The 25,302-nt window shown below is 36.7% G+C and overlaps 1 protein-coding gene across 2 annotated transcripts in view; it reads left to right on the top strand.

Moving 5' to 3' along the window:
- Positions 1–23,989, top strand: part of LOC103724215 (protein ENHANCED DISEASE RESISTANCE 2-like) — a 38,010-nt gene extending 14,021 nt beyond the window's left edge. For both annotated transcript variants that reach the window (XM_008815408.4, XM_017846910.3), the window contains 17 exons: positions 5,521–5,585; positions 5,685–5,801; positions 5,976–6,016; positions 6,121–6,221; positions 6,299–6,394; positions 14,420–14,484; positions 14,568–14,639; positions 14,761–14,916; positions 19,519–19,754; positions 19,829–19,868; positions 19,969–20,117; positions 20,227–20,328; positions 21,232–21,276; positions 21,992–22,132; positions 22,360–22,455; positions 22,584–22,685; positions 23,415–23,989. In XM_008815408.4, coding sequence (XP_008813630.1) covers positions 5,521–5,585; positions 5,685–5,801; positions 5,976–6,016; positions 6,121–6,221; positions 6,299–6,394; positions 14,420–14,484; positions 14,568–14,639; positions 14,761–14,916; positions 19,519–19,754; positions 19,829–19,868; positions 19,969–20,117; positions 20,227–20,328; positions 21,232–21,276; positions 21,992–22,132; positions 22,360–22,455; positions 22,584–22,685; positions 23,415–23,528 — 1,738 coding nt within the window. In that variant the 3' untranslated portion in view covers positions 23,529–23,989. The remainder of the gene's footprint in view (positions 1–5,520; positions 5,586–5,684; positions 5,802–5,975; positions 6,017–6,120; positions 6,222–6,298; positions 6,395–14,419; positions 14,485–14,567; positions 14,640–14,760; positions 14,917–19,518; positions 19,755–19,828; positions 19,869–19,968; positions 20,118–20,226; positions 20,329–21,231; positions 21,277–21,991; positions 22,133–22,359; positions 22,456–22,583; positions 22,686–23,414) is intronic.
- Positions 23,990–25,302: the final 1,313 nt, after the last annotated feature.

The raw sequence follows: 25,302 nt of genomic DNA, 5'->3' as shown, positions 1-25,302 counted from the left end.
TGCCCATCAACACTACTCCACCGTCAACTAGTTCATTTGTGGAGAACCAATCTCTATTGGGACACATATGGTAGGAACAACCCAAATCCAAAATCCATTAATCCTTGGATCTAATTCCATCGGTCACTGAGAGAACATCTTCAGCACCTTCAGACCATCCTTTGCAGATTTTTCCTTCTTTTTCTGATCCTTCTATTGCTTGTTTAGCAACTTATAGCACTTAGTCTTATTATGCCCTTGCTTATGATAGTAATGACAAGTCAAACTTCTGTTTTTAGACTTGGATCTAGAATTTCATCTACTATTATCTGATTCCTTTCAATAGACCTCCCTTTGGCAACCAAGCCTTCTGGTTGACCTTCACTCACATTTGCAGTTATATGCTTTTCAATCATTTCTTTAGAAAGTTAGAATACTTTGATGTCTTTTATAAAAATCGTATCTCTACCATAGAGGAAGGTATCTCTAAAGTGCTTATATGGAGGTAAAGAACACAATAATAGGAGGGCTTGATCTTCCTCATCGATTTGGACATCAATATTTTTCAGATCCATAATAATACAGTTAAACTCAGCTAGATAAGATTTAATAGGTGTACCTCCTGCTATACATAGCATAAACAAATGTGACTTCAAATACAACTTGTTGGTAAGGGATTATGTCATATACAAGGACTCCAACTTGAGCCACAACCTAGCAGCCGTTTTTTTATTGGAGACTTCCTACAAAACCTCATCACACAAGTACAACTGAATTACAATAAGATCTTTTTCATCCGTATCCTCCTTTTGCTCATCTGTCAAAGTATTGGGCATCTTCTTCCCCAGTAGTGCCTTCTACAACCCTTGTTGCATCAAGACAGCATTCTTCTTAATTTGCCACAAACCAAAATTGTTGGAGGGATTGAACTTCTCAATCTCGAATTCCATCGACATCTCAGGATCCAATCGAACAACTTGTATCTCCAAAGTGCTTATATGGAGGTAAAGAACATCATAATAGGAGAGCTTGGTCTTCATCATTGATTTGGACATCAATATTCTTCAGATCCATAATAATATAGTTAAACTCAGCAAGATGAGATTTAATAGGTGTATCTCCTGCTATACATAGCATAAACAAATGTGACTTCAAATACAACTTGTTGGTAAAGGATTATGTCATATACAAGGACTTCAACTTGAGCCACAACCTAGCATACGTTTTTTTATTGGAGATTTCCTACAAAATCTCATCACACAAGTACAACTGAATTACAATAAGAGCTTTTTCATCCATATCCTCCTTTTGCTCATCTGTCAAAGTATTGGGCATCTTCCCTAGTAGTGCTTTCTACAACCCTTGTTGCATCAAGACAACATTCTTCTTAATTTGCCACAGACCAAAGTTGTTGGAGGGATCGGACTTCTCAATCTCGAATTCCATCGACATCTTAGGATCCAATCGAACAACTTGTGGCTCTGATACTAGTTTGTTGTGACAGATCTCGATGAAACCGAAGAACAAAGTGATTTGAGAAGATAGAAAAAAAATATAACATGCACAGATTTACATGGATTGGCCACAAGCCTATGTCCACGAGCAAGGATGGATAAGAGATTTCACTATCATCAAAAAGATGGACTACAAGAATAAAGTTCTCTCAATAAAACCCTAATCCCAATATACCCCAATCTCAAACTTTTCTAACGAGACAAGAAATAGGCACATCAAAAGCTATCTCGGTCTCGAAACCCATGCGCACATGACTTGCGACCTGTGCGGTTGGTATGTGCGCCCCACGCGGTCCCGCAACCCGTGCACTCTAGTCTCACGTCCTGTGCAGCCAACATGCATAACCAGCAAAGGCTATGGCTGGTGCCATGCCTTGCATGCTCATAATCGATGCTTCTTCAAATATCTCAAATGGAATCATGGAGCAGGGTGGATCAAGAAATTCAATGCACACTTAATAGTTAACTTACCACTAGACATCAAAAGCTTAAGCGAATGGGGAAAGAGTCAACAAATCATATCGTACTTAACACCCACCTTCATGTGCAACCCAAACCATGCATGCAGAGGGATAATAGGGTCAAGAAAGACCAGAACTGGACTATGAGATAATTAGGGATAATCAAATAAATAACTGAACTTGGAGTGCTTCCAACTCATGATCTCCAACAACCTCAACTTTGTTGATTTATTACGTGATGATTTTATTGAAAAAGACCGAAGTCGCGGTATCTTTTTTACTCAAGATTGGGTCTCTATGCCAGGTGTTTTGCCCGTGGCTTCAGGGGGTATTCATGTTTGGCATATGCCTACTTGACCGAAATCTTTAAGGATGATTGCGTACTACAGTTTGGCGGATGAACTTTTAGGACACCCTTGAAAAATGCACCCGGTGTAGTAGCTAATTGGGTGGGTTTAGAAGCATGTGTACAAGCTCATAATGAGGGATGTGATCTTGCCCGTGAAGGTAATGAAATTATCCGTGAAGCTAGCAAATGGAGCCCTGAACTAGCTGCCGCTTGTGAAGTATGGAAGGCGATCAAATTCGAATTCGAACCAGTGGATAAGCTGGATAAATAGATAAAATAAGCGTGCATAATTCAGTAATTCCTGTTTGTTCTTCTAATTGATTGCAATTAAACTCGGCCCAATCTTTTCCTAAAAAAAAGGATTGAGCCGAACCGAATAAAATAAAGAATAGGTATCGTATACTATGTATATGCATCTATCTCTCATATGTACAAACCCTACATATTTACTTACCTATTTTTCTATACATAAGATCTAAATACAAGATAAGATCGAAGACTAAACAACTCAATACTTCTATAACTCAATACTTATATTGTTTATTGTTGAATCCATAATTAATCCTATGGATCTTGGGATTGTTGGATCATTTTATATACCGTAGTTTCAGGCTATAGATCAAGCCAAAGGAAGGGCTCTTTCTACCCATCCTGTATATTGTCTTTTCTTTCCATGTCGGAATAGAAACTTATTATTTGATTATATGATACAAGATTATACGAGAGCAAATTCTTTATTTGTGGGAAGAAGCAACTATTTTTCTTCTCAGTGAGAATTTGTAGTACATGACATGAGAGAAACTTGTCTTTATATTTTTTAGTTGAGAAAAAAATTCTATCAATATATTGAAGTGATACTTTGGAACCCCCCCCCCCCCCAAAAAAAAAAAATCATTTCTCTTAATACTCACCTATTACGTTATTGTTATCTTATCAGTTAACAATCCTAATTATTGGATTCATATGCTTAATTCCTGATAGGAAATAAAATAGTAAAATGATTATTCATGGAATGACTATTCATCTATTGTATTTTCATCAAATAGGGGGCAAGAAGACTATGGAAAAATGGTGGTTCAATTCGATGTTGTCTAATGATAAGTTAGAACATAGGTGCGGACTAAATAAATCAATGGATAGTCTTGATGCTATTGGACATACCAATGGAAGTAAAGAACCCATTCTAAATGGTACAGAGAAAAACATTCCTAATCAGAGTGATAGTGGCAGCTATAGTTTTAGAAATGTTGATAATTTATTTGATATCAGGAATATTTGGAGTTTGATCTCTAATGACACTTTTTTAGTTAGGGATAGTAATGGTGACAATTTTTCTGTATGTTTTGATATTGAAAATCAGATTTTTGAGATTGACATAGTTCTTTTCTGAGTGAAGTCACCAAACCCAAAAGCTTAAGCTAATAAGGAAAGGGTCAACAATGTACATCAGGCTTAACAACTTCACTTTTAATCTTCTGAAATAGATATTCTAGCTGTAGTACTCAATAAGGGCTCCTCTTGTGAATTGGAGTCACTGTTTCACTTCTCCTAGGACTGAGTAACAAGAAACCCGGTTAGTATGTGAAACGCGCACTTACAGATCTGACAAATATCTTAATAATAATTTGAGGCCTGATCTGGAGTAACTCCAGTTAAGTCTCAGCCATCTATCTGTTTGTTTCTTTCAATGCTTCACCACCACAGCAAACATAAGATTGATGCAGCTATTTTTACACAAGAAAGTAAAAACAATTCAGAGTCCATGTTTGCTAATAATGAATTAAAGTATGTTTTAGCCATAACTATAGATATGCTGCTTTTATCAACAGTAACCTCTTTCAGATTGTTAGTTATTGCTACAACTTGACCTATCCTCTCTGAGCATTGAAAAAAAGACCTAGTATCCTCTAAGATAACTGATAACAGTAGATTATTAACAACTGTCACCCTCCAATGACAACTACGTGAAGAAAGAAATCTATGGAGCATTTCACTTCATCTAGAACTCAAATAAAGATTTCTAGCTGTTGGCTGACCCTTGCTTAAATATCTAATCAATTGGAATATTGGATATTGCCTAGATTCATAAGATTAAAGTAATGCTCTAGGGTTTGATGGCTTTTGATCAAGTGACTGTTAGTACCTGTAAGTCCTGCTGAAGTCCTTCATGAACCTGAATTCTTTTTTTTTGATCCTTCATACAATTGGAGTATAAGTCCCACAAGCTTCTTACTCTGTATTTTACCTTTTTCTATTAAAATGTAATTCCTACATTGGTCTTCATGCACCTGATTGATCTGAACTGCCAACCCGCAGTTATGAAGTCTGTTGAAATTTCTAGTCAATATAGCTTCTGTAGTTATCCAGTTGAACTCTGTTGAAATTTCTAGTCAACATAGTTTTTGTAGTTATCCAGATTCTAGGCTGACAAGTAAGATGTAGTATGTTGGGTGCTACAACCTCATGTTGTTGATGTCATATTCTTCGACTTTTCCAGAATCTCCATGTTGATCATCACTTTGAGCTGAAAAAAAAATTGATGGAGTAAGTTGTGGGCACTTCTGACTATGCTTCCAAGTTCCAACATTTTGTGTCAAACCTTGCCTCTTGCATTTGATAAATTATAATGTCTCAGTAATAGGACATGTTTGCTCATACTTTTATTTACAATCCTTGCATGAGCTAAATCTGAAACTCTATAAAGAATGAATGATTCACATCCTTTCTCAAAAGAATTTATGATCTTTAAGAAAATAAATGAATTTTCTAAGAATGCACTTATAATCAAAGTTTAAGATAATATTCTCTATAACATGAACCATCTTTAACTTTGTCCCCCCTATTCTCTCTCTCTCTGAATTACCTCAGTTTCCTATTTTTCTTTAATTCATCAGACCCTTGAGTAGTGATTATCTTCTTTACCATTTGTTTGGAATGTGATGTGCAGTTTCCTACTTGTCTTTGGGGCAATAACTTATTTCAACCGTTTCTTAATGCCTTTCTTTATCTATCACAATTTTTAATATTTAGGGGCAGATATTTGGTCTTCTTTATACCTCCTTTGCTTAGGATATCTTCGAAGTCTTTACTTTATCTTCTATTTTTAATTTTTTTAATATGATCTATAAAAGAATATTGAGCAAAGTTTGCTTATGTCACCTTAACCCGCATTCTCTGTTAAAACTTTATCATTTTAAGTCTTAATATTTTCTTGTAGGTGTAGCCCCGAAGAAGAAGAGGAGAACCATCCCGCATTATTACGAAGAACGACAATTGGAAATGGTCCAAAAACTGACACTAATGTCACTTCTGGGTTAAATATTCTATTATGTTGTTCAGTGACATATTTAGCTGGCCATGACTGTAGCTTTCCTTTGGCAGGTCCTCCTGAATCAGTACCTGACTGGACTCAAGAGCTTGATTCAGGGTTGTCAAATCAGAATAACTCTGATCAAGTTTTCTCCAGAAAACATTGGCGTCTCGTCCGATGCCAGAATGGAAAGTTTCATTTCTCTCTTTTTTTATTTATCTTCCTTTCAGCAACTTAGTTTTGTATCCAATATTTCAATTCTTTATTGCAACATTCTGCTAGTCAAGTGAGTTATAGCCATAAGAGGCACAACCCCATCGCCTAGATTTATGTTACTAATAATTTATGCTCTTGAATTCCAGGGCTTCGCATTTTTGAAGAGCTTCTAGAAGTAGATTACCTCGTATGTAATGAATGTCTTTTTCTGTTTGTATTTTGCAATATTATGGTAGAAACTTTAATCTGGAAGTGAGCTTTTCTCATTCATGTAAATTGTATTATGTGCAGCCAAGGAGCTGCAGTAGAGCAATGAAGGCTGTTGGTGTGGTGGAGGCCACATGCGAAGCAATCTTTGAGCTTGTAATGAGCATGGATGGAACACGTTTTGAGTAAGTTATTATGTCTATAGAACCTTTGTTTTGGATTGGTAGATCTCCCTAGTTATCCCTGTTCTCTTGTTTTGTAGGTGGGATTGCAGCTTTCAATATGGCAGCTTAGTTGAGGAGGTGGATGGACACACTGCAATACTGTATCATAGACTACAGCCGAGCTGGTTCCCAATGTAATGCCCTCTACACCGAAAAAGAATATAACATGAATTGCGTTGAAGTACTTGTGGCTGATCATCTCATTTCTGTTGCATGTTGGACAAAATTATCTTGCTTGATAATTAGAAATACAACTTAATAGACATCATATGCTCATTAGAACATTTAGCATTAGATTAGGATTAATGGCTAGCTTTGTTATATGATCATAATGCTACAGTATACATGAAATATACTTCCAACAAAGAACGTTGCTTTAATTTATTTCTCTAAATATGCCAAACCTTAATAGTTTCGTATGTGTGTTTATATTTATTATGCTATGCCGAGATCATGCCAGTATATCTTTCTTCATTGGCATTGAGTTTGGTGACTATTTCATTGGATGCTTCATTAGTAAGAGTAGTGGTTGGAGAGCTAAGTCTCTAGTAATCTATGATACAGGTTCATAGAAGCTATCTTCCACATTCTTGACAGAAGATAACCTTTCTATTACTCTTGCATTTCCATCTATCATAAGTAACTTTTGCTTCTGGTTGCAAAACCTAATTCCTATAAACTCTCATAGTTCAAATGTGTTAAAATGAATTAAGCATCTGAAATTCTTGGCCACGTGAAGGAAATATTAAAAATCACATTGTAAATTTGCAGTAGACTTTCAATTTGTGCATGCCAATTTATTCGTAATAGTATTCATGCAATGATAACTAGGAACTATCTCAATTGCAATGTTACTTAGACATGTGAACCGGGTTTCAAGTGTCCGAGTGTCCAGAAAATTCTGACACAGGATTCTTTTACAGATTAGACATGGAGACATGTCTATATGTTATATGTGATTGTGTAAATATGTATTGAGTTGTGTGCATTAGTTAATTAGTTGGAACTATTGCTCTTTTTGTTCGCAAATTGATAAAATAATTTGCTAATTGATATGTTGGACTTGGTTACTATTAGATAAGTAATGATGATGACATTTTGATTTAATGAAGTGTCATGGGGTGGTATGAAGTGTCCCCCAGTGTCTAACATGTCAAAAAAACCTACGTTTGGGAGTGCCTGGGTACCACTACTCACCTATCATGGTCTCTAATAAAATTTGACATGACAACCTCCAAAAAGACTTGTTCATGGACCGGGCAGCCTGCCTAGCCCGCTCAAGCGTGCAGCCTTTGGTGGGCTTGGGCTAAGGTTTTAGGCTCAACGGGCCAGGATTGGCTCATTTAATAAATAGACCAGGCTTGTGGTTGGCGCTTAAAGCCTAGCTTAGGCCCGATCATGTCTGGTTTTTTGTTTTTTTCTTGTGTTGTTTGTTTATATTTGATGTATTTGTAGACTTAATTGACAATTATTATTGACATGTGAACTTAATAGGATAATAGGCATATTGTAGGTTGTTGGCAATATTTAATTATTTATATTTAACATTTTAAAGCATTTTTAGGCATTTTCTAAATAATTAGAAAAAGATCAGGAAGCCCAAGGCCCGGCCTGAAGCCCAAAGCTTGAGTACAGGCAGGTTGGGCCTGGAAGGGTAGGGCCTGAAAGCGACGCTGGGCTAGGCCTGGGCCTAATTAAATTGTGTTGACCATTGGACAAAGCCTAGCTCGAGACCATCCTGGCCTGGCCCATGGGAGTTCTACTTCCAAAAGGTTTTAAGTAGACATTATATGTATTAGATCCTTTGAAGTATAAAAAAGATTGATTCGTACTAGTGGAAAAAATTCTAAGAAGTACTTCAAAGGTCAACCATCAAAACTGTTTTTCTTTTCCTAATGCAGTTGATTTGAAGATTATGGGGAAAATAATGCATATGTGGAGGTTTTATCTACTTACTAAATGCAAATTAAGTAGTGTTGTGAGGGTGTTAATTTGGTGGGCATTCAGGAGGTACACATGAGAGAGAGTGAAAGTGGGTGAGAGAGAGAAAAAAAGAGGCACTTAGGAGGGAGTACTTATGAATATATGAAATTATATTGTATCTGCCATTGTTCATTAGCCAGATGAAAAGCACTGATAGTGCTATATTGGAAGTAGTGAAATATGTTTGAGGAAGTGATTATGAAGTATGTTTACACAAACTCGGTGTATGGTCAATGCTTCTAGATGCTTTGGGCTGATAGTAATCTTGGGATTCGTTCGTCATTATTCATTTTATACATGAACTCATTGTTAAGATTTAGGTCTTGTGGTGTATATTATGTTGCAAATGCATAGTGTTAGTTGATGAGACTGGAATTTGATTGAATGCTGATTTGAATTAAGGAGGATCGTTTAGAAGAACAAAGAAATATAATTGCAAAGGAATCAATTTTGTGTTAATGGATAATTCCTGTGCTGCAGAATGTATCTAGGAGCAAACTCTACTTTAGAGGTATTGACTGAAGGAGGGCCCAAAGTAAACATGTTCTCACATATTTGCAATGCAAAAAGGGAGACATAATAGATTACTTTCTAATAGAATTTACAAGGGACTGTTTTTTTTTTTTTGGGGGGGGGGGGGGGTTGCAACATGTTAAGGCGGAAATGCAAAACTACAAGAAATGAGCTTGAAAATTCCAATTAACTATAAGAAAATAACAAAAGGACTTATATAAAAAGCGAAAGGGTGCAGCCAAAAAAATGTGTAAAGTTGCACATTTAGGCGTTGGTGTGTCACATTGTGCCAAAGCAGTCATAAAGTTCAGCAAGGCAGTCGTAAAACAGCTAAGGAGAGGTAAGTAATGACTTTAAAATGAATGATACACCATCCAGATTGAAGATTTGAATTGTTGAACATAATCTGCACTTCAACAAATGCCTCAAAACCAAATGTCATAAAGTTCAGCAAGGCAGTCGTAAAACAGCTAAGGAGAGGTAAGTAATGACTTTATATATACATCTATATATATGAGCTGAAACTACACACTTTAACTTCTTGTAAAAGTAGTTAATGATTTTAAAATGAATGATGCACCATCCAGATTGAAGATTTGAATTGTTGAACATAATCTGCACTTCAACAAATGCCTCAAAACCAAATGTCATATATTTGGCGGCCTCTAACTTATGCATCAAGTTGGTGCAAAAATGAATAGTATTAATTGCATTAGTGTGGTAAAATACATGATTTAAATCCGCCACTTTTTGATCATTAGACCAAGGTCTGCCATACAGCCCTATATCATCCGGTATGGGGCGTACCGTATCGTACCAAGTGAAAACTGGTACAAAATACACATTCAAGTCGGTACAAGCCTTGTACCGCCCGTACCGAGGCGTACTGAGATAAAAATTGAGAAAATTGATAAGAGAGCTACTTCGACACAGAGGTATACTATACGATACCGATAAGGTACCGATATGGTACTCGGTACCGAGATTGCAGACCTTGCATTAGATTGTAATAAAAGGTAGTATCATGCTATTAAAATTGTCCATTTTGACACCACTTAATGATTTGGTTAGAGGCCAAAAAAACACATGAATTTTGGTTTCTAGGAATTCTTTTTGTAGTCTATATTATTCAAGATTTTGGATCTTGAATTTGGATGGTCTATCGTTGATGTTGAATCTTTAACTCCTTGAAAGGAGCTTGAGAAATATAGAGAGGACTAAAGGTGGCCATTGTCTATCAAAGTTGCTTATTTCTAAAGTTTATGCAGTTTATTTGGAAGTCTTTTTCATTTAAGACACTTTTTATTTTTTAGTATGACAATTATTTTGAGAAGAATCTAGGGGAAGGCGCAAAACCTGATGTACTTAACAGCTACATAATCGTGTGTAGATAATTAGTATTGAGCTCTTCATTCTGAAATTTGAATGAAGAAGGCCCATTTGGCATTACTATAGGTGGTAGAGCTTTTGTTTGTAGTGCTTTGGTTGGTAAAGCTTTCGCTAGTAGAGCTTTAATAAAAAGCCGTTTTGGTAACTATATTTTTGAAGTGCTGTGGAACTTTAACATCTGTTTGGTAATCATTTGAGAAAGTACTTTTAGTATCATAAAATAATAAAAAATATATTAATAGTGTTGTTGATTATGTAATTATTTGTTCTATCAAAACTATTATTATAAATTATTCTTACTTTATAAATTATTTATTTTAATATTTAAACTAAATAATAAAATAAATAATAAATTTATTAATGATTTTTTAGTAGAAATCGTTTCCATCGATTGGGTATACGTTTTATTTTTATGTAATATAATGATTTTTTTTAGTTTTGGTCTAGGTTAATATCATTTTTATTTAGCCTAGTGGCTAGCCAAAAAATTATGTAGGGGTTGCACTCCAAGCCCAGCCAACCCCAACAAACTAGAAACGAAGATTCATAATTTCGATACTAGGTACCGTACTGGTATGCTACTGATTTGGTACATTATGGGTTGGTATGGTACAATACGTACCCTATAACGAAACTGTTCTCGAATTATTTTTATTACATTTTATCTCGGTATGCTCGATACAAGTCGATACACATCTCGGTACGCCTCGATACGTGGTAGTACCAAATTGAATGAGTTTCATACTGGTTTCGACCCAGTACGGTATGGTACGCTTCGAACTAGGCGGTTTAGGGTGTTATGCCAGGGAAAAACCTAAAAAACATATTAAGGGGGGGAATAAGTGTATTGATACATATAAAATATTTTTAAAAAATAAAAAAATATGGAATCTTTGTGGACAAAAAATACATTTATTCCCCCCCTTATTAAATGGAATTTTTTTGTAGTTGATTACATCCTAATTATTTCCTTGAAACATAGAAGTATTTATCTTTTATGTCATGGTAAGGAAAGAAGAATTTTCTCATTTCGTGTTTTATACAATACAATGATCTCTAAAAGAAAGTATATACAAAATGGAAAGTAGGGAAACTGCTAACTTTGACTCCCTTCTCTTTCTCCTGCTAGTCTGTCTTTTTCCGTCCCTCCCTCCAATCATCCATTTATTATGTTACAAAATGATTCAGATTTTGTTTAACTACTAAAGGATCTTGATTTTATAATAAAGTAATTCTATAAAAGGGGATTGCTTTTTGTAACTAGTGGCTAGAATAGAGAAGAAAGAAGAAAAATGTGAACAGAAAGCATTAATTTAGCAACTGTTATTGTAAACATAGTTTTCCCACAGATGATCCAATGCCAATAGAAAATAAACCATCAAATGGTATTTAACATACAGAAACTGCCAAATAGAATGTTCCAAGTAGAAATATCACATTTTGGCGGGGTAATATTTCACAATGTAATGAACCTTCCTCTTATTTGATGGGATGGTTAAGGAATTATCTATGGTTAAACTCTTCACATCCTATCAATATATATAACCCTTTTGGTATGAATAGTTTATTAATATTGGTGAGTATTTTCTTATTTGGACATCTTGATGGGGGTTTTAAATTTATGTTCTTAATTTCCTGCCATGGGATATTGGCAGGAATCGTTTGAAAGTTAAGCATGGGCTCATGAATGCATACCTTTGATTAATTTTATATAATAGAGAGATAAGCCAGTTTCTCTTTCCATTGTGCAACAAGATTGATTGGACTAGCACACTGTTTTATAGGTTTTATATTTGCTTTTTCAGCCTTATTGATTGCATCTAAGCAGGAAATTTTGATGTATATGTGTGTGTGTGTATAAATGTACTGTATTGGCAGCAATCTCATTATTTCAATGGTGAGGGAGGATTTGCCTTTTTGATTGAGGGGGAGGATTTATTTATTGGCAAGAAAAGATTTGATTAAGAGGGAGAAAAAGCGGCAGAAATTGGAAACTTTCATTTGATTAGTTGTTCAGAAAAAAAGAAGGCAAAGTCCATCATTGAGTGAAAAATGGGAAATTCATAGAAAATTGCAATCCCCCCACATAATATTTAGCTGTTTATTTTGTCCTGAATTCCTTGTTTAAAATTTAAAATTGCAATAAATTACAAGATGTCAGAGGCAATTGACATAGGTGGCCAAGTGTAGTACCCTCTCTCTCTCTCTTTATAGATACGTCCATGCTTGCAATGTGTGTGTGCATGTATACATGTGTGTAGTTATAATGCATGTGCAGATGCAGATGGCTGCTAAAGATTTTGGATTTGACATAATTTATTTAGAGTCTAAATTCTAAAATGACATGAAAACATTTTTTCTAATGCATCAAACTCACGAAGGCCTCTTGGCACAAAAGTGTCTCTTTTCCTCCTAGATCCCTTGAATTTTCCTAGAAGTTAGAATCCAGAATCCAGATATACTAAGAACATTTTTAGAATTTTTAGAATTCTTTCTTTCTTGCAAAATTGGATTTTCTCTTGTTTGTTTGACAATTAGCATGAGTGCTTCTATTCCCACACACAATCTCTATTCTCTTTGACTCCTTTTCTTATTCTCAAATTCCAGCAGCATTGGAATTCTTTTTTATAGAAGTCTAGCATGTTTTAACTCTTTTTAAGAGAGAGATCTAATTAGGGTTATCTTGAAAATGAAAAATTAGAAAATGAAGCCACTTTTATATAATAGTTGTTGTTGTTGTTGTTATTTTTATCATTATGAAAGTCCAGCAATGTTAGAATCCCTTCTTCTATAGAAGTGTAGGGTCCCCACCCTACTCTGCCCAAGTTGCATTAATATGTGGACGAACAAGCCAATGAAGTGGTAAGGTTCTATATAAAGAGAAAAGAGGTCTCCATTAAGTAGAGCATTGATTATTTACATTTAAGCCCATCTGGATAGAAAATTCAAAGAAAAAGTTTGAAAGCTTAGTTTAACTGATGGAGATGTTGACATGAATCCAATGGATTACCTATATCAAAAAATGATATAAGGTTCTTGAAGTTGGCTAATGAGATATATTGTGTCAGTTAGGGTTGTATCTCTTGAACAAACCATTTTATATTAAACTTTGAAAATATTTGTTGTTGAAATCTGACAATCCACGATTTGGATCTTATGGTTCAGATCAAAATGATCTTAAATGATCTAGATCCATCCTTGAATTAGGATTACGTAGGATAAGAATTAGATATGCTTATGCTTCATACAATCCCTTAGGCCATAAGGTCTAAGTCAAGATTTGTCATACCGGTCAATACCGTACCTTACTGGTACCAAATTGATAAGTTGTTCAATACCGTACGGACAGTCAGTATGCTGAGTTGTACCATATCGAACCGTGTACCAACAATGTAATACGATGGTACCGATTTGGGGTCCGGTACTAAGACGGCGAACCTTGGTCTAAGTTTATCATATTGCTGCATATTGAATTATGTTCCAAATTATATAATTTATTGGTCTATATGGCTTTTAGAATTACTCATCTCTAATAAGATTGAGCATATAGATTTGGCGAGCTTGGGAGGGTTTTTGACTTCTAGAAACTAAAGAAACAGAAAATTTGGGGTTTATGGAATTTAGATCAGGAAGCAAAAGGTAATTTCATATTTTATAACCATTTGTTAAACTTCAATTTTCTCCCCTAAAATATCCTACCCAAAAGGATGGTTATTGTTAGTTTGCGTATGGATTACATGATATTTGTGTCATTAGACATGCTACATATGGGTTTACGATGGTGAAGACTGAACTTTGTTACTACATATATGATTTTTTTATTCTTCATCTAATTTATATTTGGCTCATTTATCTCTGTTTCACCTTTCGTTTATATTTTCTCGAAGAAATTGGAAAAGAATCTTAAGATTTGTGATTTGATCTGTGATTAGCAATGATCTAACCTCTTCGATTTATTACTTGATATTGACCACATATATTATGATAAATAAAAGTAGTGTAGTAGAAAAATCATGATATCGCTACCATCTATTATCTAACAAAAATTAAATTTTATACAACATTTAACTTTATATTTTGTTTGACCGTATGCTACACATTTCTTGTTGTTGATCTATTGCAGACATCTTTTATTACATTGTTTTGACGTGTTCTTTATAATTTATTCGTATGCTATGCTATGCCATGGAAATTATGCATCATGTCACCTTGGTGGTTGCTAAAATGTGACATATCTGTATCTTGTGTTTAAAGAAATATTCTTGGCCGTGCAGGTTTGTGTGGCCCCGGGATCTTTGTTATGTGCGTTATTGGCGGCGTAATGATGATGGAAGTTATGGTGAGCATATTAGTTTTTTCCCCTTTGCTATCATTTTTCCCATCATTATCTTAAGGCACGTGATGTGCATTACCATTTTGCAGTTGTTTTATTTCGGTCCAGGGAGCATCCTAACTGTGGTCCACAACCAGGATTCGTGAGAGCCCACATTGAGAGTACAGTTCATCATTTGCTTTTTGGCTTGCTGAGGAATTATCTCACATTATGCTATTATTTTCGAAATACAATTATCATATTTTAATACCCAACAAAAGTTCATCATTTCTTTGTTCTCAGGTGGTGGATTCAACATTTCTCCCCTAAAGTCTCGAAATGGGAGACCTCGAACTCAGGTACAGCATCTTATGCAGATTGATCTGAAGGGATGGGGTGTTGGTTATTTCCCACCATTTCAGCAACATTGTTTGCTTCAGATGTTGAACAACGTTGCTGGTACCAATCTTCTCTATTTGTCGTAGTTTTAATTTGGATATTGCTACATTGTTGGAAATGAATGTTTTGGTATTCTAGAATTCCATTTTTATGTATTTTATGGTTTTAGCACATTCTTACAATGGAAATTAGGATATTCAAGAAAAATATTTTTTTATATAATTCCTTGGATCAAATCTTTCTTTTTTCCTACTTGTCAAATTTTTCTAATGTTTAGAGAAATATTGGTTTTTCGCATCTTGTTGCATTAGCTTACATTATGTAACCAAGGTATGCTTCCCTAGATGGTTTTGAGCCTTTCTGATTAGGTTGAGAGGTTGTGAAATTTGAGCATCCTAGTTGACACATGGTGCAAAGCAACGTTGCCCATACCATCCCAAACCTTTGGTTCGGAGTGTATCAAACCGAACTGATAGGGAATGATTCACTCTATCAGCTCGGTAAACAGGCTAAACCCTCACCAAAAGCCTAACCGTATCCCTCCCAATCCGAGAACAACCCAGTTGGAGAGAAGCCCCCCCCCCCTTCGTGCACGTTCGGTTTGAAACCCTTCAAGACCCCCCCTCCAACCCCTTCGCCTCCTCCGGCCTCTCTCCCCTTTCTCTCATGCAGACCCTTCGAAACCCTCGCCTCTCTCCCGCCTCCACTCAACGTCGCCAATGCCCTCCTCCTCCTTCAAGCCTTTCTCCCGCGATTTGTCCTTCCCCAGCATCAGACCTAGGAGACCATCCTTCTCCGACTACAGATTGATCTGTGCCTCCAAGTGAGTCCCTCTCCCCCCTCTCTCTCCATTCCCCTCCTCCTTCTCCTCTCCCCCTCTCCCTCCTTTGCCTTCTTCCTCTCCGGCCCTCTTCCTCTCCTTACTGTGGTTCCGATACATTGCAGTTCGGTACGGTACGGACTAGTATTGTAACATACCCATGGTCTGCCGTACCGGTCGGTACGGGCTGGTACCGGCCTGTACATACCGGTACCGGACCCTACCGGTATGGTACAGCTATATATTTCGGTAACGAACCGTACCGGCCCATACCGGCCCGTACCGAGTCGTACCGGCCCATACCGGCCCGTACCGAGTCGTACCAGCCCGTACCGAGTCGTACCGGCCCGAACCGGCCAGTACGTACCGGCTCCAAATTTTTTTGGCTTTTAGCCCCATCGGTACAGTACCGGTTCGGCTCAGTTTAGTTCGGTACCGTACCGGTACCGATGCCCACCGGTACGTCGGTACAGTCGGTACCGCGTACCTTAAACATACTAGTCGCCGGCTAGCATGCTTGTCGATACCGATTCTGCCATGCTTGATGTGAAATTGTTTACATTTGATTGCCTATGGATAGAGTGGAAGGTGGGCCAATTGCTTAGTTTGGTCGCATCATTCTATGGACTAAACTACCCCCGAAAACAAAACAAAGATGAGAGCGAGAAAAAAAAAAGAAAATATATATTTCCAAACACTGAGTTGACTTGATTTTGTGAAATGCCTTTCCCTTGCATAATAACCTTGAAAATTTGGGTTACTGCCTAAAAGAGAATTGACAAGAGGTTGAAAACCAAGTCATGATGCATATTCAAATTGTAATGTTTTACACTTGGGTCAATGAGAGAATAAGGCTTTCTAGTCAAGGTCGTGGTTAAGAACTTCTTAGGAAGCTCAAACGCCACATTCATGTATCGCATTTTCAAAATCAGACAACTTCTATGTTTGAGACTATGGCATATTATATTAAATTTTCGTAATCATTCTTAAAATTTTTAAAAAAGTATTTTGACAATTTGCAAAAGCAAGTTACAATGCTTTTATTAGAGGATGATTTATAATTAACAAATTTTACTACTTATGGTTGGCTTATTGCCTATATTACATGTACTTGTGTTCATATAAAAGTGCTTATGTGTGTCTAAGCATCAGATCCTTTGAATATCCAAGTTCTTTTTCTAATGGAGCCATGTCTAGTTATCATACCAATGTCCATGATTAAATGTGATGTGCGATACTTAGGCTAAATTGAAGAGTCCGGGTAACATAGTTCACCGCTTGGTCCACTTCGTTTCTGTTATGGGTTTATAGAAGATTTATGATGTTCAAATTTTTGAGAGAGGGTTGATTGTTAGTAAGTGGGTTGGCTCTATAATAGATAAAGTATTGTTCAAGGTCTGCAGTTTCAATACTAGTTATTTTATCAATACTTGACTGGTACGGTACGGGACCGAGCCATACCATACCAACACTTGGCAAGCAATAGCATATGGCTTCGGTACAAGTAGCACTTTTTGTTTTTTCTTTTTTTTTTTTGTTTTGAGGATTATTTGAAGGTTTATGGATGTTTCAAAGGAAAGAAGAAGAAAAAACAGAAGAAAAGGAAAAAAAGGAAGGGAGAAGAAAAGGAAAGAAAGAAACAGAAGAAGAAGAAAAAGGAAAAATAAAGGAAGGAAGATCTTATGATCCTAAAAGATCCTGATCCTAAGATGTGAACCTGAATGCATAAGGTTATTTTCATCCAGATCACGAGATCCGGATCATGAATTACAAGATTTTAGCAATAAAAGTTCTGATGCCTTTTGGTATATTATCATTTTTTTTTTTGAATTTAATTTATGTAAACTTGAAAGGTGTTCTTAGTGTTATAGTTTGCATACTTAGTATTTTAGTTTGAGATTGGTTTGGTGATTATACTGATTTAATATCCAGTTTCCTCTTTAAAAAATATTTCATGCATCTATTGATGATTTTCAGAAAATTGAGAAAATTGAGCTTGGTATATTTTTTTATATATTTTAGATTTTAGTTAATTCATGGCATGTAGCTCCTCTCTATGCTCTTTTCAGTTTTTTGCTTCTTCCATTAATAATGGTAGCTTTTTCCTGAACTGTGGAAGCTAATTGTCACCATAAATAGAGCATCTTTTCTTATATATGTTTCATGGCAGTTCAAGTTGCTATTAATGATTTTTGCTATTATTATCGATCATTGATATCATGATTTCATGGATTAGAGCTATCAGTTCACTCATCTACGCAACTCTAGAATGTTAGTCAATGTATAATTTCCCTTTGCTCTTGGATTTTTACTAGTACTATCATTCTTATAGAGTATTTTGAACAATTACCTTTTGTTCCTTTCTTTTGTATTGGCAGTAGCTTTTTGAAATTTTGGATGTTTTAATTGATGTAACTAGTGATACAATAGGAAGATATTTTGTACTAATTTTTTTTCAGGTTGGGAGCTAATGTTTTTTAGAATGCTTTCATCTCTTGTCTCTTCTTTATTCATTAGTGATAATCCTTTTGAGTTTGACTTTAGCACCATATCATCAAAACTGTCTTCTTTCCCAGACAAGTAAGATTTTCTTTCCTTGAACAATTGATAGTGCCAAGAAAGGTCCAACGCAAATATGCTCCTGATGTTCCATCTTTCATTATGATGTCCAGAACATCTAGCTCTATTCCCTCGCAGCAAGGAGTGTGATTAGTAACCATTTCCACATTTTCTAGTTATGCCAAAAGGATAAAACTAGGGTGCCTAGGTCCATTTGCACAGCTCAAACTTATTATTTTCCTATACTGATTGTTTTGGACTGCTAAACACCAAATTCAGGTTGCCAAGAAGAAACAGGAAAGAAAGAAAGGAAGGGGAAGAAGAAGGAAAAGGAAACAAGGAAACAAAGGGAGAAGAAAAAGAAAGGAAGGGAGGAAGGAAAGAAGGAAAATTGAAAGAAAAAAGGGTAAGAGGCATGAACCGCTCTAGACCGAGCAAAACCGGGCAGTTCTCGGTTTGGCTCAGTTCGGACCTCTTACCGAGCCAACCACTGAATCGTCTCGGTAACCGGCTGGTTTGGGTTGGTATGCCCTCAACCGGATGGTTTAGGATAGTGTGTGGCCGACCTTGGGATTGTTGTATCCATTGCGAATGACTACCTAAAGTTTTTTGTTTTGGCAATAGCAGGGAACTAAGGCAAAGCAATCTTTACTTATATTCTTTGTTTACTTAAGCTATAGAAATTGTTGCTGAGATGGCCAAAAGGATTAAGTGGGAATGGTCGATTTGAGGGTTATGAAATTCACAAAGTTGTGTAGGCATCAATGTCAAAGTTGGTAAAGTCGCTAGAAGCTGTCGAATCCTGCTTACACCGTAACAAAAGGACACAGTGCATTACCGAAAAAGTAAAGATGTGTTTCACCTTTTCTTCCAATTTTTCTCTCTTTGAGTATGGCAGCTGTCAAATGATTGTTTCCATGATGATTATAACTTCTGAAAAAAAGAATAGAATGCTTCAGCAGTAAATATCTTTCCTTGAGCCTCCCTGTCTTTTTTCCTCTAGAATTCTTATAAACATGCTGCCATACAATAAATTACCCAATGAAATTGGCAGGATCTCATGCTATTAATGCTAGATCACCAAAAAACCACGGCATCCCTACTGCCCGAAACAATTGTTTATGACATTCTTATTTTATTTGTGTCCAAGTACAATCATTTCATTTGCTCTGTTACTGATTGTGTGAGCAGTTTTAGAGGATCTCCTTGCAGTTTATGCTAAAATAACTTGCTGCTGTTGGCCTTTTCATTGATTAAACGTATCTATTGTGCATAAATGGCAGGGCTGCGTGAATGGTTTTCTCAGACAGATGAAAGCCACACGGTTCCAAGGATGTCAGTAATGGTCAATATGACTTCGAATTCTGCTTCTTCTAGAAAGGAACAGAAAACACAGGAGAATTCCATTCAGCCTAATCTGTCACTGGATCAGATGCATTCTAATAGCAGACACTCTGTTATGTTGGATGAAGACTCTGATGAGGATGAGGATTATCAAATTCCAGAGCCTGAACAGGAGGTTGGTCGACTGCTTCCAATGTCATTTATTTCTTGGCAACCTTCTTTTGAGTATGAACATTGCAACATTTGCAGGCATATGCAGTCAAACTTGAAAACGCTATCAGACATGCAGGTCTGTGATGAAATTTGCTTTCTTCTCTCTATAGTGTGATCATTATTGTTGACATTGAGTTATGGCTAACTGTTATATTCCTAACAAACTGTTTTTCTAGATGAGGAGCCTTCTGATCAAATTGATTTGTCTGGCTTTTCTGGCAATTTGCGCCGGGATGACCAGGAGAAAAGTCGTGATTGCTGGAGAATATCTGATGGGAATAACTTCAGAGTTCGTAGTAACCATTTTATATATGACAAAACCAAGGTCTTCTGATTCTTTATGTACTAAATATTTCATTTTTGAAGATTGTAGAGTTGCAATGGTTAATAGTATTGTAGTTCAGGCTGTTTATGGATTCAATATTCTCATGCAGATTCCTGCTGGAAAGCATCTTATGGAGCTTGTAGCAGTTGATTGGTTTAAGGATGTGAAACGAATGGACCATGTGGCAACGCGAAAAGGCTGTGCAGTCCAAGTAAGTTGTATCACTATCAGTGACTCCATGAGCTTTGTATGGTTCAATTGCCTGATTTGTTTGTTTGTTTTTTTGGGACAATGGACAAGAATTCTTGTGATATTTTTTAGCTAAGTGTTTAAGTTGTTTAATGAAACTAATTAGTGGCACATTAAGGTTTTCATTTTGTTTTCCATGAGTTATTTTATTAAAAAAAAAGTTCAATCAGGTTTTGTTCTAAACGATGATGTTTGTATTAAAAAGGGAAACCATTATTCTTGAAACACTACCATTATTTTTCGACCTGTTCATTTAGCATGATCTTTTGAAGTCATATGATCTTCTGAAGGTGATATATGTTCTAGAAAATATAAGGTGAATATTAAGTAGATGACTGCTTAGAAGGTATTTCGAATATCTGAATGATGATATATGGTCATCGTTTGCACGACAAGTACATAAACATAAAGCGATGCAGACCTGAATGGATGATGGAAGTGGAGGCAGCTATCTATAGTTACTATGGGGAATGTAATGCTAGTCTCATAGCAGTGGCAAATGATTCTGATTTTGTTGTTTTGGTGTTATTTGAAGAACTAGAACATCAATGATCCTTTTTTTCTAATGTCTGGTGAACATCAAGAGATGCATCAATTCTTTTCCCTATATCTATTGCATGAGGCAATAATATTTATGTGAAAAGGAGATTATCCTAGACCATCTAACGAGATGCTGGAAGATTTTGAAGGCTGATTGGACTCGCACTTGTCAGATTACATTCTTATGTGCATGACAGTTATTATATCTGGTTTTATTTGTATGTCTTTCACTTTCCAGCATGAAAATCTGTTGCTGGCCCAAGGTAATTACTACTTCGTACACCCCAGAAATTGGGTTTAACTGGAATTTGTTCTGATGATGTAGGTTGCATCAGAGAAAGGACTATTCTCATTGGCAATAAATGTGCAAGTAAGATTTTGCGTGGTTTTCTCCTCTTTAACTGCTCAGTGTTTGTTCCTCTGTGCATATGAATTATCTTATTTATTACTTGAGTTTAGACTTACAGTAACAGTACCTTCTGGTATCCTGTAGTACTACCAAGTTGCCACTATGTTCGAATGCACATTAGACAATAATCTTTCTTAAATTCATGCTGTCAAAATATCTGTGATTTACTAAAGAATGCAGGTAATTTGAAAGTTCCTTACCAGAACAAATTTCAGCAGAACATGTATTTCTATATTTATGCGTAACCATGTCATGCAAGTTTTTTTAATTATTATTATTTTATTAATAAGAGTCATGTTAGGTTCCAATCCTCTGGGAAAGATTTAATATAACCTTGACAAGGAGTGCATTGAACAAAGAAGTTTAGCCGCATCTCTATCCCATGACAATAAGTCAAAGGCCAACCACACAATTTCTCTATGGATTATATCCCTATGCGGCAATGCTAGTTAGCCTTTTGAGGTTATTCTTATTTTGGAAAAGTGTACCCAACTCTTAGAATTTGCCTTACTGCATTTCAGTCTCTGCATAGTTGAACTAAAACTTTTTCCCCAATACTTCACTGATGCAAACTGCATAGGCACCAAACTGAGTTGCACACAAATCTCAATGCATTTAAACATCTTATTTATTATCATGTATCTAAAACCAGTGAGGTAACTTGCTAATCTTGCAGGTTCCAGGCTCAACTCATTACAGTATGGTCTTTTATTTTGTAACAAAACAGCTGGTACCTGGATCACTATTGCAGCGTTTTGTTGATGGTGACGATGAGTTCCGTAATAGTAGGTTCAAGCTTATTCCTTCTGTTCCTAAGGTCATCATCTCCTCCTTGTTCCTGTAATTCCCTTGTTATATTTTATAAATAAAGTCATAAAAGCCAAGCATGCAATATAAACTCTGCCTTTTCCCATCTGCAGTGTCTTTTCTTCTCTTTTTTGGAAAGAAATGTTTTTAATTTCATGTGATAATATATGTTAACCCCATCGGTAATGGTTGTTGGCATAGCATTGCATTCCTTTACTGACTAGTGCAGCAATGCAGGGCTCTTGGATTGTACGCCAGAGTGTTGGAAGCACCCCTTGTATATTAGGCAAAGCAGTTGATTGCACCTACATTCGTGGACCCAAATACTTGGAAGTAAGAAAATTCTGTTACGATAAGATTCTTACTCTTATGTGGAATTTTGTGTCCAACTGTTTAGCAAATGAATTTCGATTTGAAGCTGCTGGAGATATAAGGCGTCTTATGTTTATTAATATGTGCAGATAGATGTTGATATTGGTTCTTCTACAGTGGCTAATGGAGTTTTAGGGCTTGTGTGTGGTGTGATTACAACACTGGTAGTTGATATGGCATTTCTTGTACAGGTACTTGTTTCTGCCATTATCAGTCTACTTCAAATTATGACATAAATGCCTTTACCCTGTTGGCATTAGGAGAGAAGCAAAGTTTAATTCCTTTTGGTACATTTTTGCGCAAAAGGCTTAGGTTAAGCACTTGCATATAAATTTAAGGGGAAATAATTCATTGATCATACTATGTGGTGATTGTATGAAATATTTTCTAGTTTCTTTGCACTTGGCAAGACATTCATAGAATAATTTGAGTACTGGAGTGTTTTCAAAAGGATGATGCTTTTGAAGTATGGCCCATCCTAGAACCACCCTGCATATGATGGCCTGGCGTGCATTTTAATCTATAGATTCGGGGAATCATATTTAAATTTCACTTCTTATCTTGTAATTTTTGCTTTGAGATAGATGCAATCTCCTATATCAGTCCTTGCCAATTGTCCATCTTCCTTTTACTCTTTTCGTCTACAGCCGCCATGGAGGCTGTTCCCTGTTCACATGAGTATAAACTGCATGAGCAACAAAATAGGATTCCGGCTTGACTGCTGGCCTTCTAGGTCTCATGCCAAAACCCTCATTGTTTCCCACAATTGCGAAGCCATCACCCGGAAACCAATTTAAAGGTTGAGAGCCAGTCATGTTCTCAATGTTTGATGGCTAGCACCTATTTTCACATATATCTATACTGTTCTTGTATTTTGCTTTAACATCAATTGTTTTTCCGTAACAATACTATGCTTGCAGGGAAACACTTTTGACGAGCTTCCAGAACGGCTTATTGGTGCTGTTCGCGTGTCACATGTCGAGCTGTCATCTGCAGTAGTGCCAGTGCTGGAGTCTGGCCCTTCAGCAGAATGAAACCGTCGACAAATATTCAACTTCTGTTATCTTCCCCCCTCCCTCTTTCCATCATTGTCATCAGCAAGGAATGTGCCCCATGTGATTTTGCAGACATTGCAGAGTGCGGCACGACCCCTAAATGATTGATTCCCATACTGCAGCATTCCCGTGATGCCGGTCCTTCCCCACTTGTACAACTAGAGAGAGAGAGAGAGAGAGAGAGAGAGGGAGGGTCAATAATTTGCTTTCAGTGGGGGAGGTGATGAGGAATGCATGTTGTATCAACTATGGCTTTGTTGTATTTGCTAATACGCTCAACACTTGGTAATCTCTAGGTCCAAAATTGCAGTGTTGAACATGTATGCAGAAAATAACATTTTCTTTCACATTTTGTGACAGATATGACTTGACAACTCAATGGAGTCTGTATTCACAATTCTTTCTTGCAAAAACATTGATGAGCAAAAGCATTGCTGCCGCGAAGGCCGTGTTTGGTGGTTTTGTCTTCGTTCTTCCTCTTCTTGCCAACTGAGCCGAGTCTGTTTTCATAATTCTTTCTTCTTCTTCTTCTTCTTCTTTCCCATTTGTAGCATTACAAAGTCAATAATCGGCGGCAAGCTCTGGAAGGATGCAAGCGGATTCTCTTGCATGGACCGAGGAGTCTAAAAAGAGACCTCAAGCTGAAGATTATGATGCAGTTTAAAGGTCAAGGTACAGACCGAACAGCAGAGTGCAGACCAAAGTCTTGAGGCGTGGATCGAAATGCCAGAGATGTAGATCATGTTTTAAAGTATAGGCTGAGTGCAGAAGTGCAGAAAAGAATCTCAAGAGTGCAGGTTGAGACTTAGGTACAGAACGCAGCATCACACGTGCAGGCCGAGCGTTACTGTGCAGATCTCATATGCAGGTCGACCTCAAAGGAGCCTTTCAAGGCACAAATTGAGATGGCGGAAGTTATTAGCCTAGGGGCAAGAAATTAGAAGCTACCGCCACTAAGAATGTGGGAAGAGTGTATGAGCACTACCTGGAGTATAGGAGTACTGAAAGGAATTATAATCGTCATGCACAGCGACGGTGGCCTATGCGGCATAAGCTACTGCTGAGAGGACAATAGCCGGAGCTGAAGGATGAGACTGGTCCCGATAGTTAAGGGGGACCACGTAATAAGTATCAGTATCGGAAGGCAATTGAAGAAAAGGACTTCTTGGCACAAAAGAAAATGAGAATCTCGAATTTTCCTTTTATCTAAATAATAGCTTAATCCTTATGAAGCTTGCACCTTCATTTCTTTAAATTTTGGCAAAATCTCTATCTACCGTCATTCCACTTTTTAGCAATAGCATCTTGACGGTGAAAGTCCTCACATCATTCTATAATCATCAATTAAACCTCTAGCCTTCCGGTGACTAACCTGTGGGGCTTCAAATGTTTCACATTTTGGGCTCGATTTGTTTTTCAGTAAACAATTTTGGGCTAAATTTCAGAACAGTGGTACGTGGTCGCTGAGCCTACTCGTTGTTGTAAAACTAGATCCTTTATTAGGGCCAGAAAGGGCTCATGGGCCTGGAATTCGGCTACTTAACCAGCCATATTTCCAGCACGCCCCACCATTCGAAAGAGAGGCGTCGGTTAGCTTCCAATAACCGCAACCGACCATTGCTCTCTCTCTCTCTCTCTCTCTCTCTCAACAAGTCATTCCATTTTCAGATTGGATTCAGCCTTCTAAGGGTAAGCCTTCGCATAACCACAAGCATAAGACAGATGGAAGTTTTTTCTTCCTCCAAAGCCAGAG

Source organism: Phoenix dactylifera, chromosome 2 (genome assembly GCF_009389715.1).
Source record: "Phoenix dactylifera cultivar Barhee BC4 chromosome 2, palm_55x_up_171113_PBpolish2nd_filt_p, whole genome shotgun sequence".
NCBI classification, from domain to species: domain Eukaryota; kingdom Viridiplantae; phylum Streptophyta; class Magnoliopsida; order Arecales; family Arecaceae; genus Phoenix; species Phoenix dactylifera.
This window is presented reverse-complemented; position numbering and strand designations above follow the sequence as displayed.